This window comes from Adiantum capillus-veneris, chromosome 23 (assembly GCF_014529385.1).
Source record: "Adiantum capillus-veneris isolate H3 chromosome 23, ASM1452938v2, whole genome shotgun sequence".
In the NCBI taxonomy this organism is placed as follows: Eukaryota; Viridiplantae; Streptophyta; class Polypodiopsida; order Polypodiales; family Pteridaceae; genus Adiantum; species Adiantum capillus-veneris.
Window position 1 is genome coordinate 66,998,492 of NC_140953.1, and position 21,212 is coordinate 67,019,703.

Sequence of the window (21,212 nt, forward strand, 5' to 3'; positions counted from 1 at the left end):
GTAGGCACGATCACCTACTCGCTTGAGTATTTTGAAAGGCCCACAATATCGGGGAGATAATTTATCTATTGGCCCAGTTTTCAGACTTTTCGAATGTTCTGGCACACGTAAAAATACTTCCTCCCCTTCCTCGAAGGTAACTTGCCCACTATATAGCATGGCTCCTAGCCCTTTGCCCTAGTTGGACTTCCTTAGTCAACCGGTCTATGACCACCCATACCGAGTCATGACCTCATACAATGGTTGGTAAACCCACAATAAAGTCCATAGAGATACTTTCCCATTTTCCATTGGGAATCTCCAAAGGATGTAAGAGTCCTCCTGCTTTCAGGCGCTCTGCTTTGTTGACTTTACATTTTTGGCAATACAAGACATAAGCTTGAACAAAGCAATGTATACCTGGCCAGTAAAACTGTCGTCGTACGAGAGCATAAGTCTTTCTAATACCCGGGTGCCCTGCACGTGGACTATCATGACATTCATAAAGAATTTGGCACCGAATGTCTGTGTCCGTCGGTACACAAACTCTCCCCTTATGGAGTAGGTACCCAATTTCGATGGTGAAATGCTTCCATCGTTGTAGTTAATCATTCGATAGAGGAGAACTAGGTGTGGAGGTTAACGTTACACTACCATCATTGGAGTGAGAAGGATCCCTCATTTGTACATGGCTCCACACTTTGAAATATGCTTCATCATGCTCATATTTGCCTTTGAGAGAATCCAAAAATTCACTACGAAGTTCCGTGAACAAGAGAGAATTGATCTCCGGTTTACGACTTAGAGCGTCAGCCACTACATTGTATCGTCCTTTACGATACCGGAGCTTGGCGTCATATTCCTGAAGAATCTCGGCCCATCTGGCTTTCCGAACCTTCAAATCCGTTTGGTGTGTAAACCATTTAATGCTTTCATGGTGAAACACAATCTCAAATTGAGCACCATACAAATAATGCCGCCATGTTTTTAAGGCAGACACTATTGGATAGAGTTCGCGCTCATAAGCAGAGTAGTTCTGTTGAGCTACATCAAGCTTCTTGCTTCAAATGCAATTGGTCATCCGTCTTGTAACAGGACTGCTCCAATAGCACGGTCGCTGGCATCCGTTTCCAAAACGAATGGTTTCAAAGGATCTACAATAGCTAGTATGGGAGCTGTAGCTAATGCATCCTTGAGCGTATCGAAATTGTGCTATTGAGCGGGTCTCCACTGAAAAGCTTTTCCTTTGCCTTTCAGTTGATCCGTCATGGGAACAACAATATTAGCATAGTTTTTAACGAGCCTTCGCTAAAAACCTGCAAACCCTAAAAAATATATGTAACTCTTCCATATTTTTAGGAGAAGGCCACTGCCGGATGGTATCCACTTTGGATTGATCCATATATAGCCCCTTAGCTAAAATAACATGCCCAAGATAGTGAATTTCTTCTTTCAGAAAATCACACTTAGATTCCCTGGCATATAATTGATTTGTTCATAATAATTTTAACACCTGCCTCAGATGTTGTAAGTATTCTTCTTCAGAAGCACTGTAGACTAGAATGTCATGGAGAAAACGATGACAAATTTGCCCAAGTGCGGGTTCAAGACACTATCCATAAGTGTCATGAATGTTGCGGGCGCATTAGCTAACCCAAAGGGCATCACCAAGAACTCATAGTGTCCAAACCTTGTTCGGAATGTAGTTTTGGGTATATCGGCAAGTCAAATACGGACTTGGTGATAACCTGACCGCAAGTCCATTTTCGTAAAAATGCGAGCATGAGTGATTTTGTCGAGCACCTCATCCACTCATGGCAATGGGTACTTGTTCTTAACCGTAACTGCATTTAAGCCACGGTAGTCTACGCACATGCGCATACTGCCGTCTTTTTTATTCTAATAGGATAGGAGAAGCCCATGGTAAAGAAGTGGGTTGGATAAACCCTCTGCTAAGGTAGTCAGCAAGCTGACGTTCCACCTCAGCAGCTTCAGAGTAACTCATACGGTGGGGAGGTTTACTGACAGGTTTATTGTTTGCAACCACATCGATGCTATGTTGCCCTGATCGTGTCAGCGGTAATCTTGGTGGCAAATCATTAGAAAAAACATCTTGAAATTACTTTAATAATTTCTGTAACTCACTAGCAACATTTGCTTGTTTAGAAGTAGCCATTGGTGGAAGAGATGAGAGAGAAGCATGCGGTGTTGAGGAATGTTCAGCAGATTCAATGTTAGAGAGAAATTGAGACAATGAGTAACACAAGAAAAGTTGATATATTTCATTATCATAAACGAGCTGCATAAGCTCAGCTATACATATCAATGGTGAAGAAGGTACATCCTTCTCTCCTAACAACAACACATGTGCGCCATGGGATTCGAACATCAAGCTGTTGTGCTCATAGCTACGCTTCAGTGATGGTCCTATGCTATGCAGCCATTTCCTACCAAGGACCACGTCTGCCCTCTCCATGTTCATAACTTGAAAATCCAAGGATGTGGAGTAACCTTGTACTTCCAACGGAACAGCTCGGACTTGAGTATCCCGAATTTCGGTATCATGTCCATTCATCATTGCCACCTTGTAGCGGTGGGTACTCCGAGTTTGAGGCAATTTGATTTTTTTCACCAATCCATAATTGATAAAATTGTGAGTAGCACCGTCATCTACCAAGATGCACACCTTGTGCCCTTGCAGAGATCCGTGCATACGTACTAACTCATGTGGTCCGAAGGTCTGTTGCCACATGGAAGCCGTGAGACAGCATTCATGCACCACCTCGGTGTGTGTTACTTCCACTGTAGAGAATCGTGAGGAAGACTCAAGAGGTAGCAGTTGCATCGTGTGCATTGCTTTCTCCTTGCCATGAGCAGCAGATTTCCCCTTGGGACAATCCTTTTTGCCATGACCGCTTCTTAAACATTGAAAACATAATTTCTCTTTCTTAGATTTATCAAAGTCCTCAAGAGAGAGAGGACCTTTGGACCCCTTGGGTTTTCTAGATGCTTCTGAATTGGCTACTATAAATTTCCTTTTATTGTGCCCATACTGTGTGCGTGTATTACTATGTGTATTAGTAGGCACATGAGTATTATGTGCTTTCTTTTCATCTGGATCATCGTGAATATGTGCTTTCACTATGGCTTCCTCAAGTGTTTTAGGGTCTTGGGTCTTGACGTGCTTCTTAAGCTTTGGTGTCAGACCACGTATAAATCCCCGTACTTGCTGAAAGTTATCTAAGCCTTCCAACTTGAGGATAACACCCCGATAGTGAGATATATATTCAAGTAATGATGGGTATTGGCGCATGGAACACGTGTCCCAAGCCGTCCAATTCCGATCTGCCTTCTAAAGTTAAGCTCGTTTGCAATGCTCTGACTGCGTTCGGAGTACTCCGTAAGGCGTGAATTCCATCCCACTTGCTGAGAAAGATATTCATTGCATCCTTATTGCGATCGCGGTCTTCTCCCTTAAAAGTCGGTGGTTTGGTGTTTTTCAACAACTCATCCACCTCTTTTGCAGTGAGAGTGTGCAAAGTATCAATAGTTGGACCTTGTTCCGACCTTGTTCCGGATTAGAAGGGCCTTGCCCCTGTGTAGCAACGTGCTCATGCATGTGCGTGTCAGCAGGACCCTTGGACTGCTGTTGCATTAATTGGATCACTAACGTGGATAATTTAGTGACGTTTTTCTTCTAAAGATTTAAAATTTCCTTCCATGACTGATATGCGTGTCTGAAGTGCACGAAATTCTTGAATGTCGAGCAATTCATAGGTGTCGTCACCTGCCGTAGCGTCGTGGGCACTCTCCATGAGAGCGTCCGGCCGCGAGCCATCATGGGCAGGATCAGGCGTATTTTTCTCGAAATCAAAAGTCATATTGATATCTGAATCCATGGCGACATAGTGCAGTGAAAGGAATAGTCAGAAAAAATACATGATATTGATGAGCAGTGCAAAGGTTAATTAGCCTTGCTAATCCTGGCGAAATCGATACTGTCCAAGTCGGAATCGATCCCAAATGACAACCGTGTAGGGAAATCCTTAACCCATTGTAGCCGAATCGAGTATGAGTAGAATTGCTTTCGACCGTAATCAAATTTGAGAAATAACGTCGCTTCTGACTCCCCTTGAGACGCTTTATTAATTCTCTGATTTTCTGTAGGTAGTACGCAAAAAAATTGTGTGGGTGTGTGTACTTGCCGGCCCTGCCTTCGATCCCCTCGGATCTATACTTACTAACTCCGGAGGTCGGAGCTCCTTGCTTGATGCGGGGTGTGTATCACCCCTAGTACCAATAAAGTCCTAAGGCCAAGGGCCTTAAGTGTTTTGAGTGTGAATTCAAAGCTTCACAAACGGCATAGCCGGCAGCAGTAGCGCGCAAGGGCCTGTTGAAAGAGATGGTGGTCGCTACAATGCGAAGCGGGCTTCGGTCCTGGGTTGAGAGTTGCTCCTTAGCTGAGAGGGTGCAATTTGGTGCAGGGCGCAATTCGGCCGCTTCCCCTCGCAAGAGGTGTTGCCCATGCCATCGTCTTCCTCGTCCTCCTCACAGGGGGTGAGCTCCACGGCCTCCTTGACCCTGACATGCAAAAGCATGCAAGAATTGTGTGGCTCTCCAACACCACGGCTGTGCCTCCCCAAAAAATAGTAACCTTGCTCTTGATACCAATGTTAGACAAGGGGAACTAGAACCTAAGAGTCCACCTCCCAACCACCCACTATATAGCATGGCTCCTAGCCCTTTGCCCTAGTTGGACTCCCTTTCCACACTGCCTAGCCCGACCTTGCCCTTGTCTAGTCCAGCCTTGCCATTGTCCTGACAAAACCGATGAAATATGCATTTCTCAAAGTGTTTGGATGTGAGGCTTTTATTCACACATATAGAAGTCTAAGGTCAAAGCTAGATGCAAAGTCCAAGACCTGTTTCTTCATTGGTTATGGAGAAGTGGACTTTGGGTATCACCTATAAAATCCCAAAGATGGTAAAATCTTTAGAAATAGGGATGTTATTTTCAACAAACAGAATATGTACAAAGATTAAACAAACAAAAAGTACAGGTGATGAGTACATGGACCTTGAGGACAATTAAGATTCAAGAAGTGTGAGTGGTGACAACTTGCAACAACGTCAATCATATGAGGAATCTCAACATATGCTCTGAAGATCTAAAAGAGTAAGTAGACCTCCAGAGAGGTTCATTCATTCCTTCAATCATCTCTTGGTCTTAGATCTTGGAGAGCAAAAGTCATACAAAGAAGCCATGCAACACGTCGAATCAAAACAAGAATGGACAAAGAGTATGCAAGCAAAGATGGACTCATTGCATTGCAACCAAACATGGGAGTTGGTTTAAAGGTAAATCAACCAGCATGGGAGTTGGTTGATTTACCTAAAGGTAAATGGGCACTGCAAAACAAATGGGTATACAAGCTGAAGGAAGAAGAAGGGGTACAAGTCCGGGCTCGTGGTAAAAGGGTTTTCTCATAAGAAAGGTATTGACTTCCATGAAATATTTTCTCATGTTGTAAAAATGAATTCTATTAGGCTTGTCTTAAGCCTCGTGGTTGCTCATGACTTAAATCATGAGCAAGTGGGACATTCTCTCATGGTGACTTGGAGGAGATTATTTACATGCTTCAATGGCAAGGGTATGAAGAAAAGGGAAAGGAGAAAATGGTATGCAAGTTAAAGAAAATTTTGTTTGGTCTAAAGAAAGCAGTAATACAGTGGCACCTAAAGTTCAACTAATGGATGGTGGATCATGGATTTTGAAGATGCAACTCAGATACTATGTGTACACAAAGAAATTGGGAGATGGTAAATTTATCAACCTAATGTTGTATATTGATGACATGCTAATTGCAAGTGTTAATATGCAGGATATCAAAGACTTAAAAGAGGAGTTGTCTAAACCTTTTTCAATGAAAGAGTTAGGTGTCACAAAGCAGATACACCTTGAAACTAACCAAGGATATGTTTTTAAAGACATAAGAGGAGATAGTGTACATGTCTAAAGTTCCATATGCTGCAGAGTAGGTTCTCTAATGTATGCTTTGGGTTGGACAAGGCTAGATATTGCATATGTAGTGGGATTGTGAGTGGGCTCATGGATAATCTAGGTAAAAAGCATTTACAAGCTATGAAATGGATACTTAGGTCTATAAAGAGGACAACCATGAATGCTTTGTGTTTTGGAGGCACTAACATTTTCTTGCAAGGGTATGCTGATGAAAATATGGCAAGTGACAAAGACACTTGAAGGAGAACTACTGGCTACATCTTCACGATTGGAGGTAGAGAAGTAAGTTGGACTTCAAGTTGCAGAAATTGGTCTCACTTTCTACTACGAAAGCTGAATATGTAGCTCTTACAGAGTCTAGAAAAGAGATTTTGTGGCTTCACAAATTCTTGGAGGAACTTGGATATAAGCAAGTAAATTGTGTCTTGTACAGTGACAATCAAAGTGCCATTTATCTTGCAAATAATTTAGCTTTTCATCCAAGGATAAAGCATATAGAAATGAGATATCACTTCATACATACTCTTTTGGAAGAGGGACAACTAAAGCTTGGAAAGGTGCACACAAGCAAAAATCCTACAGACATGTTAACAAAGGTGGTTAACAAGGATAAGTTGAGCTTTTGTTTATCTTCAATCGGCCTTCAAGGATAAGAAGCCAAGATGGAAAGCAGTCACATGTTTAGTGTAGAGATTAGTCTCCAACTGGGAGATTGTTATGGAGCCTGATTCACCCCTTATAATTTTTATCCTGAAAAAATGCACATTTTAAGCCCTCCGTTATGAGGAGAAGCTATCGTGCGTGAGAAAAATTCATGCCCGATCGAGCGCTTTGATATTCCTTTTTGTCGGAATATTATGGCCGCACAACTATCGAAAAGAGACCGAAAAACAGTCGGTTGGTGGACGGTTGACTGGTGGACAATGATCAATGGCCCGTTTGCCGGTAGTCGGAAGTCTATAGCCAGTGGCTGAATTCAATGGTCGGTGGCTAGTGGCCGATTTCTAGGCGGACTTGTCTACCCAAGGGCGTCCACATATGGGCACATGGGAGAGTTCTACTTGAACTTGTCTACACAAAGCTACACATGGCCGTCTCTCATGAGAGAGGGCAGCCCATTTTGGCCTATAAAAACGATCCCTCTTCAGCACACAAAATGGTTGTATGGTGAAAAGTATGTGAGGTGGAGTAAGAGAGTGAAGGGGGAGTGAAGCAAGGCGGGAGTTCCATTAAGGGTTGCTAATCCCTTTGTAACCTACTTCAAGATTGAACTACAAAGCCATTAAGTGGCTACTTTCTTGTGGATGTAGCCCACACTTGGGTGAACCACGTACATTGTGCTCTCTCTCTCTCTCTGTGTGTGTGTTATCTCTCTTGTGTGAAAATTATCTCTCTTCACTAAATAGACCACTCGAATCTCTATTTAGCTACACCTTTATTCCTAACAATGTTGTGCTAGCAAGAGAAAAAGTTGCCTGCAAAAAACAAACCATAATCGGCTATGAGTAATTGCAAACGAGATTGATTAGCCTTGCTAAATTGATACCCTCAAGTCATAGTCAATTATCGATGTCGATTGCGGACGTTGTAAATCATCATCCAGTCACTAACTTCGTCGATACGTAATAACTTGTCAAAAGAGATTGTGTCTAATCGATGCGGATAAACCGTTAATGTATATGTAGCAAAAAGATTTTGCTAGATATTACCTTTATTGTATAGCGCAACACCGTGTTGATACCGCTTTCGTAGTTGAAAGCTTCACCGATAGAGAAGATTGAAGAAATGCTTACGATTGCAATTCTCTAAATTTTGTAGAGGTTTGATATCGAAGCTTTGCGAACTCCGTTCACCACCTTCCTTCAACTGTGTGGAGTCTACACCATGCTTGCGAGAAGAGAGGAGGTGAAGGGGGGGGGGGGGTGTCATGGGCACACTCCCTTGAGAAAACTTCAAAGAGTGGCCTTGCCTTGGGCACTCAAGTGGGAAAATAAAAAGCTCTAAACAATGACACCACTGTCGAGCAGCATTGTAGGGGAAGATTGGCTCACGGTGCACTATAGCAGGCTCGAGAGAGCGAGTTGCAAAGTAACCCTCCTCTCCTCAATGTGAACGCAACAAGCCCAACCTCTTGTGGTTTTTTGCAAGTCAATCTGGTGCCTCCTTCCTCTCTAAGCGGACTTACCAAAGCAACTTCGTTAGAGAGAGAGAGAGAGAGAGAGAGAGAGAGAGAGAGAGAGAGAGAGAGAGAGAGAGAGAGAGATCATGCACGCCTTTTTCCCAAAATAGCTTCATGCCTTACTTTGCTAAACTTAGCTCTGATACCAAAGGGTCTAGAACCATACTCTCCACCTAGCCTATGCCCCTTTATATAGGCAAACTTCGAGCTCGATTCAGACTAGCCCCTTTGCCCCCGATAGAGAGAGAGAGAGGGGGGGGGGGGGGGGAGTTGAAAACCATACTGACTTCTTTCCTTGCCTTCTAGTTTCCATCTTGACTTGAAAACCTATAATTTATGACACAAATCGACAAGTATCCATAAAATCCCATCATTTCTTTAGGTGGCAACTACCTATTTGAGCCAATTATATTATTTAGCTTCAAGAATCTTTTAGCCAAGTCAAAAATAATTTTGGCCAAACCAAAAATCTAAGATAACACTAATGGCAAGGCAAAAAGAAAATTTGTAGGCTTATAGGAATGTTTTAGCATGCCAAATGGCAAAATCCAATTTAAAATTTTGATACAAATTTAACGTGTTACAATTTTATTTTTGTAGTGGTGTTTTGAAGAAGGAAAAGTTACCAAACACTCTCGAAATTTGTGAAAATTCCCAAAATAACCATCATATCTAAAAAAATTCCAATATACTCTTCTACCATTTTTGGATGGAGTATCCCAATTTTTGCATAGTCTAATCTTTTTTACAGTAGAGTTCCATCTTTAAGAGTCTTTGACAAAACAATTCACCATTGAGCTTACAACAAATAGAGGCACTTGCGTCTAAAAATAATGAACAATTTTATCTTGAGAGCCCACAAGACCATGTGAAATCCTAGTTCTATCATCTTCTTCAATAGGAGTACATATCTTCCTATGAAGAGTCTCAAAAACAAGGTGAAGAATTATGGTGGCCTGCTAAGGAAATGTAATGCAAAAGTAGATTAGAGTTGTGTTTATGATTTAGTTTTTCACAACAAATATTTTGAAAGGTTTTAGAGAGGGTATATTATAAAACGAGTAATAGATATATGGCAAAAAGTAACTAATAGGTGAGGTTGTTTCAATGGTAAACATGGAGAAGTTATAATTTGTTGACCAAATTTGACTGACTTGGAAGTGTAGTTTGTTGTTTTTTGAGATAAATGTTGTAGTGAACTATGTAAAGAAACTAATGTGATTATTTCAATATAGGTTGGGATTTTAGAGTTAATATTGACATTTAAATAACATCTAAGTATGATCAACTGACATTGATCATTGCATTATAGAAAAATTTCCAAAGAAATTATGGACCTAAGTAATTAACATTAATAATATTTCATGAAGATGGCATCAATTAATGACATTTTTGTTCTTACAAAATTCTCATAATCAAGTGTTACATGTGACATGTATATATGAGTTTCTCCTTTGAAATTTATTTTATTAATATTGGAAATGTCTAAAGCTAATTCCTAATAATGATACATGTTACACTAAAGTAATAAGGTGATATTTGCATATTAAAATAAAAGCTGAAAAAAAAAATTAGTTGTGAAGAAATTCTTTCATTTAAGGAAAATTTATAATTATTGTGAAAAAATGTACAATCCTTTCATTCTTAGTTGTGGAGGAATTATTTCATTTAAGGATAATTTATAAATTTTTAATTGTAAATTGACTTTAAACGAAAGAAAAATTTACAACAAAAAAATTTATGTTTTAAATGAAAAAGTTACAAAAAAAGTCATTAGATTTTTAAATGAAGGGACCCATTTACAAACCAAACAAAGACAAAACGCAAGGGAAGTCGTTCCCAAAGGGTTGTTCTAAAGGTAAGGCTTTGACCTCTCAACCTATGGGTTGTGGATTCAAATCCCCCATTGGGTCACACTCTAGAGGGACACCTTGTGCTCACCTGGTGTTCACGTTGCTAGGGCTCTTGCCCTTGGACACTCGAGTGCATCCTCCTCCTGGGGTGGGTCACCCGAGGTGGAGGTTCCTAGCTGGCTGCTACGAGTTCTCTCCGTCGTTCCCAACACGTGGTTCATCAATTAGTGGCCATGGTGATTCCTACGTGTGGCTCTTGCCCGATGGTACGCGGCCCTTGCCCGACCATGTAACATGGCTAATATTTTGAAGGGATAAGCACTTCCCATTATGTGCCCTCTGGTGTGGAAAAAAAGAAGAAGTAAGGGAAGTCAAGTGAGAATTCAATGAAAGGACCAATTTACAATGATGGAAAGAACATTTACATTATAAAAGGAAGATGTAATATTTAAAAAACCTTCCTTTTCAATCAAAGAGGACACTTGTCCACCATAAAAAACCCTTGTATCAACTACTTAAAGGATGCACAACGGCTTAAAAGATGCACATTTTCTCAACCTTCCCCTATGGCCGTCTGCAGGCCAAAAAAGTCTTTGGAGATCTAATTAGAGCTTAGAAAGGCCTGGAGGGGGCGGGGTGGTTTAGTTTGGGAATTTTGGGTTTGGGGAAATTTTGAAATTTAAAAGAATTTCCACAAACTTCAGGGGTATTTTGGTAATTTCCCCCTTCAAGAATTACCAGAGATTCTAGGCCCGAATGGCTGCTACAGTCCAGCAGCTACCGAGTTGTGGGATAGCAATAGACCCAAGCCCCCGACATCCGGACTTCAGCTATGCTCTCGGTAGGGAGCCTTTGTGGACGGATAGCTGGAGTCATGGAGATCTCAGAAGCCAAGATCATCTTTCCGCTGATTCTGTTGTGGCTTCACTCATAGCTTGTATTCGGAATAAAGATCTGGCCAGAGGCACCACCATCCATGATGATCTTGCGCAACACGGTTTGCTCAAGAGGTACTCAGATGCTCTCGTTACCATGTATGCAAAATGCGGTGAGCTTGGCAAAGCCAAAGCTGTACTCGACCAGCATAAGAGCGGTGATGCCATTGCATGGACTACACTTATATCAGGCTATGTCCGCAAGGGGCAAGCCCAAAATGCTTTAAATTCTCTTGAAAAGATGCAGCTTGAGGGCGTTCTTCCAAATGCAGTGGCCTATGTGTCTGCATTGAAAGCTTGTGCCATTATTAGAGCCGCTGCCAAGGGAAAACAAATTCATGATGAGATTGTGAGACAGGGGTTGTTGCAGAATAATGTTGCGCTGGGTGGGGCGCTTGTGGATATGTATTGCAAGTGCGGTGATGTTTCAGAGGCAAGACGGGTGCTCCAAGAACTTCCTTGTCGGAATGTTATCTCTTGGAATGCATTGGTTGCAGGATATGTGCAAGAAGGTGAAGCTGAGCAAGCACTAAATTGTCTCGAATTGATGCAGCATGAGGGCATCTTTCCAGATGCGGTAACCTATGCCTGCGCATTGAAAGCTTGCGCCAGAATCAAAGCTTCTGGCATGGGAAAGCAAATTCATGAGGAGATTGTGAGGCAGGGCCTGTTGCAGAATGATGTTGTGCTAGGTAATGTGCTCATGGACATGTACTGCAAGTGTGGGAATCTTTCAGAGGCACAACAGGTGCTCAAAAAACTCACTTCTCGGGATGTCATCTCTTGGAACACTATCATTGCAGGATATACACAGGAAGGTGAAGCTGAGCAAGCGCTATTTTGCCTTGAGCAGATGCAGCGCGAGGGCATCCTTCCTGATTCAGTGACCCACACGTGTGCTTTGAAAGCTTGTGCCACCATCAAAGAAGTTAGCAAGGGAAAGCAAATCCACGAGGAGATTGCAAGGCAGGGGTTATTGCAAAACAATGCGGTGCTGGGTTGTGCACTTGTGGACGTGTATGCCAAGTCTGGTGATGTTTCGGAGGCACGGCGAGTACTCTTGGAACTTCCTTCTCGGAATGTCACCTCTTGGAATGCTTTGATTGCTGGATACACACAAGAAGGTGAAGCTGAGCACGCACTAAAGTGCCTTGAAGAGATGCAGCATGAAGGTATCTTTCCAGACGTGGTGACCTATATGTGTGTATTGAAAGCTTGTGCCTCAATCAAGGCTGCTCTAAGAGGAATTCAAATCCATCAGGAGATTGTGAGGCAGGGGTTGTTGCAGAATAATGTTGCGCTGGGTGGTGCTCTTGTGGACATGTATGCCAAGTGTGGTAACATCTTTGACGCAAGGCGAGTGCTCCAAGAATATCCTTGTCAGAATGTTGTTGCTTGGAGTGCACTGATTGCAGGATGTGTGCAACAAGGTGAAGCTGAACAGGCACTAGATTGCCTTGAACAGATGTGGCGTGAGGGCATTCATCCAGATGCAGTGACCTATGCTTGCACATTGCAAGCTTGTGCTGTGATGAAGGCTGTTGACAGGGGGAAACAAATTCACAAGGAGATTGTGAGGCAGGGATTGTTGTGGAACCATATTATGTTGGGTAATACTCTGGTGGACATGTATGCCAAATGTGGTGATGTTTCAACTGGGCGGCGTGTTCTTGAGGAACTCCCGTCTCGGAATGTTGTCACTTGGAGTACTTTGATTGCAGGATATGTGCAAGAAGGTGAAGCTGATCAAGCATTGGATTGCCTCGAACAGATGCAGCAAGAAGGCATCCTTCCAGATGCGATAACCTATGCTTGTGCATTGAGAGCTTGTGCCACAATCAGGGCTGTCAGAAGGGGGAAGCACATTCATGAGGAGATTGTTAGGCAGGGGCTTTTGCAGAATAATCTTATATTGGGCAATGTGCTCGTGGAAATGTATGCCAAGTGCGGTCATGTTACGGAGGCGCGGCGGGTGCTTGAAGAGCTCCCTTTTCGAAATGTTGTCTCTTGGAGTGTATTGATTGCAGGGTACGCTCAAGAAGGTGAAGCTGAGGAAGCACTAAATTGCCTTGAACAGATGCAGCATGAGGGTATCCTTCCAGACGTAGTGACATTTGCTTGTATTCTTAATGTGTGCAATCACCATGGTCTGTTAGAAGATGCGCAAGAGTTGTTTTTTAATATGAGCACCAAGTTTGGTGTGAAGCCAAATCTAGAGTGTTACACTTGCATGATTGACCTTTTTGGGCGTTCAGGGCACCTAGAAAAGGCGGCAAGGCTAATTCAAGAGATGCCATCTTCTGATCATACTATGATTTGGCATGCGATGTTGGATGCTTGTCGTAAACAGGCAGATGTGACCATGGGGGAATGGGCTTTTGAGCAGGCAGTAAAGTTGGATAAAAGTGATCGGTCAGCTTACATGCTAATGGCCAATGTTTATGCAGCAGTGGGTGTGGAAGGGAAGGCAAAAAGCATGGAAGCCATGAGAATGAGGAACATGACATAATTGGCATATCAATATACGTTTTTTAATATTTTCGTTTTGAATTTGGCCCTTCCATGTGCCCTTAGTATTAGTCTCTAGGAGACGTGGATGTGTTGTAAGGGATGATGCAAGGTGTGCAATGTTTAAAATTGTATGATGACTAAACACCTTATTTTCCCATTGTACTTTAGTGCTCGTCTAGTCCTTGTATTGCAAATGGAATAAGCTCTTTCAATGCATCTGTATGACCAACAAGTGGCTGTCACTATCGAGCGCACTACCTTCACATTGAGAGAGAGAGAGAGAGAGAGAGAGAGAGAGAGAATGAAATGAAAGGAATGTTGTATTAAATGTCTTCAAAAGGCCAAAATGACCTATGAGATCAAACTGATACAATCTTGGTGGATCTAATACAATGTTTGGGTACAACATAAAATGAAGTAAAATAAAAGCTAAAATGAGCATCGATGTCCGAGAGTAACATCAATGTCCTCTTTAGTGCAGAGAGAAAGAAAGAAAGAAAGAAAGCTTTATTAACGTCTTCGAAAGGCCGAACCCGACCTATGAGACAATATCATATACATGTGTTGATGCTCTAGGCATCGGAAAATAAAAAAAAGGGAGAGAGAGAGAGAGAGAGAGAGAGAGAGAGAGAGAGAGAGAGGCCTTGAAAAGGTGCACCAAGGTTGCATAGGTTCCACGCCTATACCACTAGCTACAAGCAGGTAGTGCCAACAAAGCACGGTTTTTCCACTCGCTCTTGCAGTGTACGCCAGACGTGTGCTGTTCATATTTGATCCGACCCTTTCAATTGTTTGAGGATAAAAGTAGTAGCAGCAATGACTAAATATTTGCCGTGATGAGCAATGTCAAACCACAAAAGCATACAAACATACAACTACGACTACAAGGTAGGAAGAATTATATAGGGGCTAAATCAACTCATGTAATCAATGTATGCATTGCATAGTGATGTTCTGCTTGCCCAGCTTTGTTTAAGGATGTCCTAGGGCAGGCAAAAGGGAGGAAAAGGGGGGGGGGGGGGGGGGGGGGGGGGGGGGTCTTGGTTGTTTTATGTCCCTACCATTCTTGTCATGCCCAACTTCAAATCAATCTTGAAACGTTTCTTTAGTTAAAGCTATACCTTCAAAATTAGATGCTATGTTGAGCCATCAAGTAGAGAATATGGTTTGTGCTTATTGCTTTCCACCAACTTCATTGACATGTCAAGAGTGACGTACTTATCTTGCCGGTTGACTTGGGGTGAGTTCACTTGATTGCAATACATGTCCTTACTTTTGTTGCTCTTTAAAACCTATGCCTCTAGCTTAGCATAGTCTTTGATTCATTTATATACAACATAATAAGAATGAGGTATCATTGTAATGATTTTATACAAAAGTATTGGGGTTGTTGAGGTCATCCTGGTTGAATCATCAGGGGTGTTGAGAGTCGGGACTGCAGCATGCTAAACCTATTTAAGTCAAAATAGAATTCTCACATGCATCCATGTAGACAAGTCAACCGATCTGTTAGACTTGGCTACGGGTGGATTCAAGATCATTACCTTGGACTAGAAGGTTACTTCTTAACTGATTATCTTGCTTGAACTAAAAAGGGCTCTGCCATAATGTCTAAACACACTGGTTCTCCTCATATGTGCTTTTTGGTTTTTAGCTTGGGTGATATATAAAGTCATATATTCATACATCAAAATAAAAATTATTAAAATATGGATAGTGTACAATGAAAGTCTTGGTAAAATTCTTATGGCTCACTCATTATGTGGAAACTTGGAGTATGCTAGGGCTTAGTTCTTGCCTTAGGACACTGATACTAAACCGAGGTTTTTCTGACCCTTTTGGGTTCTAGATTGTAGGCTGAATAACGTTTTGTTCTATTGACATTGCTTATTGCATGAGTGTGCAAGAGCATGTTTCCATGCATATGTGGACCATATACAAGTGTATGATAATCAATGAATATTCCAACTAATTGGTACTATTGATATCGAAAATAAAATTGGACAAGAAATGACTTTATGCTTTTTGTAGTACTCACCATCTATCACATATAAATAAAGTCCATTCATTTACGAAGAAATAAGATGAGGAGAGATTGTATACGGGCCCCTAGTTAATGTCTCTCTTAAACACTTTGTGAAAAATGGGACAAGACAATGAAACTTAATCACCTGCAAATAATGCTAGCAACAAGCTTAATCAACGGCTCCTATGGGCTCTAGTCACGCGAAGAATATATATCCCCCTTTACAGTATTGTGATGTAAGCATTTTGTCTTTTGCTTTTATGCATGATCACACACAAAATGCTAAAAGACTTAGTTTTGAACATAGTTTTTGAAAAGAGGCTTAGGCTACTTACACACTGCGGGCATGCAGAGGTGGAAGCCACTCCTCGGCGTGACCACAACCTAAGGCCAAATAGAAACTACACCTACTCTCTCTTTACAGAATTTGTGTCTGCGTTGTCGTGATATAGCTTGCAAGTGCAGATCTGCAGGGGACGTCAAACATGAATTGCATCTTTCTTCTCTCCGACACTGGGTACGCTCACTCTTACACTTTGATTAGCTGGATTTACCGTGTATTTAATTATTCTTGTGGGCAGCTACGATCAGCACTTATCTGTTCATCGCAGGCTTGCCCTATTATTCTGTTGTTCCTATGCTCACAATGTGTATTCATCTTGTCATTGAAATGGTGAAATGCGTGATCAGTGCTGGCACTCTGTTGAATTCACCTCTCAGTTTGTACCTACCTCTTTGTTAATGGGAGTGGGCCCTTCAGTCTCAAGTTACGATTGATCAGCTGGCTGTTTGTAATTGTTGACACTGGCTTGCAACTGGATTGGCTATCAAGTTCGGACCACATACACGCAGTGTTTTGTATAATATGATATTCCAATATAAGGAACTGTTGATTTCTTGGATGTTGATCATCTAAAGACAATTGAATCTTGGAGTTTGTGTTTGAGGCTGATAGGCTTACCATCGGTATGACGAGCGTATTTGTGTGTAATCGAGGGCAAAGACTCTTCTTTTACCTTTTTGGGGGGGCATGTCACAAAGTGGTGATGTGTCACGACCAGACCCGACTAGACCAGACTAGGGTCGGCTGGAAGCCGAATCCTGATGCCCAAATCTCTACGGAGCTGCCCGTGAAACATGGCGCAAATCTCAAATATGAATTGCTGACGTGGAATGCACAGGTTGATGATGTGGCACAACACATGGATAGAGCTGTTGTGGGTGATTTTATAGTGGGATACTGCATTTGGGTGTGAAATTGTCGGAGCAGATGACTTTAGTGCTTTTGGGCATGAGTTAAAAAAGATGATTTCTATTGTGCTTTTGAAGCATTGTCGTAAATAAGAAGTGATTTTCAAGTGCTTTTGGGGGTATAAAAGAGAGGCCAAGGTGCGATTGACTCTCAGATTGTATTAGATCTTGTAATTATGATCACTTCAACAGTTGTAGTGTGGCAGCTCATGAAAACATAAAGAAATATATGCCAAGAGCACCTGGTTGAGGGGCCAATATCTCTGATAGTGGAACTCCTCCTCTTAGTCTCCTTGTCCAGAGTGTCTCAACTCCACTTTGTCTCTTGTCCACAGTGTTATTTCAAGTTCAGTTTGCTGTTTCAGAGTTTTGTTCAGGGTTGTTGCAGTGATTATATCCCCTTTCAGGACTTGGCAGTTTCAACAGACACTAGACGGACACTCCAATGTCGTTTCAATCAGATGAGTAGAAATCAGCCTGTCAGACCTCTCTCGAATATGCCAAACAAACTTCAACATGAACTCCAAGACTGGACCAGAGTAGGAACTCCTATGCTATGTCTTAGAACTAGCAACTTGAAGACGGGATCTGAGAAGACCGATCTCAGCTGAAAAATGCAGATCCAAGGAATTTTTTAATGACAAACTCGAGGCAGATCTTGACAAGTCCCCCTTGAGATGCAAAAGGCAAGAGAAGAAGGTTTTCATGAAAAAAAACGTAGCAGCAAGTTGTCCTACTGCTAAGTGTCCAAGATGACGATGTGGAAGTGTAGAGATGGAGAGAGAATGCACGAGAGAGAGAGATGCTCGAACCAACCAACTTTGAAAGTTATAGCATCTCAAGTGAATAGCCCAATGTGATCCCTATTTATTTTGGCTTTAGATATTTATTTTACTTATTTGTCAAAGTCTTGGGTAGGGCAATTTATTGAGGGGGGTACCCAAGGCCCCCAAATCTAGTATATAAGGAGCACCCAAGCCCCCATTGTAAATCACTAATTCATTGCCGAGTTGGTTGGTTCAACAATACATCTCTCTCTCTCTCTCTCTCTCTCTCTCTCTCTCTCTCATATGTATTCTCCCCATTGCTCCAGGCTTCCACGTCGACGACTTTGACATGGTATCAAAGCTTTGTGCTTGATGAGCTTGGGAGGATAAGCACACGAAAACGAGCAAGGCGGTTACAAGGAAGGCTTTGGAGGTGGCGTTTTTCAAAAGCTTAGAGGATCGGCTTGTTTGGGTGCTTTTTGAATCGCTGAGACGTAATGGCTGCGTTTTCAGCATTGGAGCAACGACATCCTGAGAAGCTATGAAGAAAGGGTCTCCCTCTGCATGGCGTGTTGCTTTTGTTTTGATGTGTCAAATGGTGATTGCCTGTGTACCTTCTGAAATGCCCTCCTTTGGCTAGGCTGCAATGAGTACCTATTGTGATGGGTACAAATTCTGCCTAGCGTTTCGAAACGCTTGAGAGCCTTGTCTTTTTCAAATGTGTGTGTTCCCGCCTACGTTTTGAAATGCTGGCGAGGGGAGTCCACTGCAAGAGATAGTAGGAAATGCTAGCAAAAATCCGACTGATTCACTCGGAAACTTTGCCTGGACAAGTTTATTGATAAATCATTGCTAACACTAACTTCCTTGCTGCAGCTCGGTACTTCGGCAGCCCATTGAGCCTCTTCTCCGCTTTTCCGTCGCCACATCGAGTGCTCCCATTGTTGTCCATTATCGACTCCATCATCATTTGTGTTTTCAGCCCTTCTTTGCGCACCAAATCTACTGCGTTTTTGCAACCAGATTTCAGCCCTCTATTCCTCTCGCATTGGGAGTGCAAAACAGCCCCAGATCTACCCCTTGGTGGCCTTCAACAACTCCTCATCGTGATGGATCCAAAGGTGCATCAAATCAGCCCCGAAGGTGCTTCATTTTGAAAAGTTATTGCAGGGACATTCCCCATTCGAGTTAGTAGAGTCTGCATTGAGGTATTCCATGTGTGTACCTTCCATTTACGCAATCAAAAGCAAATACCACATCGGCAATAGTGTGGGGGCCCCATGAGAGGATTGGTTTGGGACCCCATCGGGTGTCATTCTCAAATGGAACCCCTTTCTGAGTCAAGGTATGCAATGGAGAAGCAATCTCCGCAAACTTTCGTATGAACCGCATGTAGTAAGAACATAAACCCAAAAAGCTTCGAACTTTGTGTACATCCTTAAAATGTGGCCAATTCCGTATGGTTTCTATCTTGGCCGGGTCCTGTTGTACACCCTTTGCTGAGACGATGTGTCCCAAAAGTGTACCTTTGGCAGGAAAAACTTGCTCTTTTTTCCATTGACTATTAGACTTACACGGTACACCACTCTGCTGAATCACAGGTCTAGGGCATGCATGTACGGCAAGTGTGCCTCCGGGCTGGCCACCCTTTGCTTATGCATTTTCTCTGCATTGTTCGGGCACCCCGGCCGCCCACCTTTGTCTGGGCGCCCACATATATTTTCTATATCATGCTGGGTCGTGGGGGCATATTCTTGTAAGTTGTATTGCCCTACCTCCCCTTGGGCACCTATATATGGGGGCGGGGGGCCACCCACAGTCATGGTCTGACACATTGTACATTGCAGGTTGGTGGTTGAAGGTAGTCAGGGGGGGCTGATCTCTCACATCTAGCGTTTTGTCCTCTCTCTCTCTCTCTCTCTCTCTCTCTCTCTCTCTCTCTCTCTCTCTCTCACACACACACACACACACACACACACACACGCTTCCCCACACGTGCTCTCACATGGTATCAGAGCTCAGGCATCACATGGTATCAGTCGCTACCGTTGAGGGCGCATCATCATCAGCAAACAGGTTCTACGAAGGGATCACAACAGCCAGTGTTTTTGGAAAGCATCAGCTTTTCTGCAAATCTGCCTGCAAGAGGGGGTGGCGCCAACATTTGGACAGCTTCCATCGCGAAGGAATGCTTTTCCACCTGTGTTTTTGCAAGCAACCATCAGATCTGCTGTTTGTACTGCCAGTGCTACACATTCTGGGCAATTTCGTCACCAGAAAAACCTCTCCAATCCATCAGCGTTTTTGCTGCCTCTTGCGATTTTGGGGAGCACTTGTGTTTTTTGCGATCTGCTGCGTTTTCAGCATGGAGGGGTAGCGCTCAGCTTTCAACCCAGTGGATCTTGCTTTCCCACATGGCCTCGCATCTGGTGCGTCGATGTGAAAAATCCTCTCCATTTCCACAGACATAAACACCCGAGGTTGTGCTAGGGATTCACCATCCTTCCTACACCCTCTGTACCGCTCTGGACCTTGCCAGGAGTATACGAGGCTCGAGCATGCTGAAATTGTTGGACAGGAGCGTTTTCATCACCTCGCAGTTGCGTTTTTGGGTGGACAGCAGACACTTGGCTTGTGTTTTTCACAGAGGATGAAGTTACCTTCTGCCAGGACACCATCCGGTGGTGGTCCATGCGGTCTCTCAGTGACTGCTGTAGTACACGGTATCTTCAACATCGGCTTGATCATCTACGGGCGTACAATCCTCGGGAGATCCATTCATTCCAGCCATCATTCGGCGGTTGCGGACTCTAGAGGGGGTGGTGACTTGTGGTTTGCTATGGACACACCTATGCACTCATTAGAAGAGTTCACATGAGATATGGCCCTGCTCATGGCATATGGGATTCTGACATTCCCAGAGAAGACACCACCATCTTGGATGGACAGACACTTACCACTTGACCTCGACACGTCAGATCACTTGCTTACACAGGAGTATCTACATGGACTTAGGGAGAGGATCTTGGATCTCTTCTTGGACAGGTTCATTGCTTGGATCTACAGATTGGAGCGGGACTTCAGTGCTTTGGACTCTCTTGGAGAGTTTACCCACGAGATGTGGGAGATCAGGCATCCCGCGACTACATCCGAAGTCACCTAGAGATTGGCTTGGATGGTAGTGCAGTTGGCAGTTGCTCTTCTACACTCTTGATCATTTGGATTGCTACCTTCAGAGTTGCTTACACTCACCCTCGGTAACTTTACAACAGGCTTATCCCTTGACCTGGGCAATAACACTCCTAGCTCATTCACATTGAGAGCCACACCAAGTTGCGGTTTGGTGCGTTGTTGGCACAGATTTTGTTTGGGTTGACACCGGAAGATTGGAGGCAGGAGATACAGGCAAGATGGTACAGACGGATTGGTCTGGCCTTTCCTCTTCTCAGAGGTACTTCTCAGCGCAGATTGCTTAGTCCGGCTTCCCTTTTTCATACAAGATGATCACGGTGTAGACAGCTTGGTCTGACCACACCTCCTCTAAGAGGCCCTTTCACAACGCAGATCGTTGAGTCTGGCTTTTCCCCTCATCTTGGATTACCCTACCTACTGAGAGGACACCATCCGGTGGTGGTCCATGCGGTCTCTCGGTGACTATTGCAGCTTACGGTGGCTTCTATAGGGCAAAC

General features: G+C 43.1%; 2 protein-coding genes across 3 annotated transcripts in view; both read left to right on the forward strand.

The window, feature by feature from the left end:
- The first annotated feature begins 10,609 nt into the window (after window positions 1–10,609).
- Window positions 10,610–13,697, forward strand: LOC147427904 (pentatricopeptide repeat-containing protein At5g27110-like). The gene has a single exon (XM_086497031.1). The coding sequence runs from the start codon at window positions 10,790–10,792 to the stop codon at window positions 13,475–13,477; it is 2,688 nt and encodes an 895-aa protein (XP_086353157.1). The 5' UTR covers window positions 10,610–10,789; the 3' UTR covers window positions 13,478–13,697.
- A 2,119-nt stretch (window positions 13,698–15,816) lies between these two features.
- Window positions 15,817–21,212, forward strand: part of ZIP4 (Clathrin adaptor complexes medium subunit family protein) — a 79,355-nt gene continuing 73,959 nt past the window's right edge. Inside the window, exon 1 of one of the 2 annotated variants that reach the window (XM_086496993.1) lies at window positions 15,817–16,022. In XM_086496993.1, the coding sequence (XP_086353119.1) occupies window positions 15,991–16,022 (32 nt within the window). In that variant the 5' untranslated portion in view covers window positions 15,817–15,990. The remainder of the gene's footprint in view (window positions 16,023–21,212) is intronic. The other variant, XM_086496992.1, reaches the window with a different exon arrangement.

Coding starts and splice junctions, on each gene's coding strand:
- LOC147427904 (XM_086497031.1), top strand. CDS start 10,790: ATGGCTGCTACAGTCCAGCAGCTACCGAGTTGTGGGATAGCAATAGAC.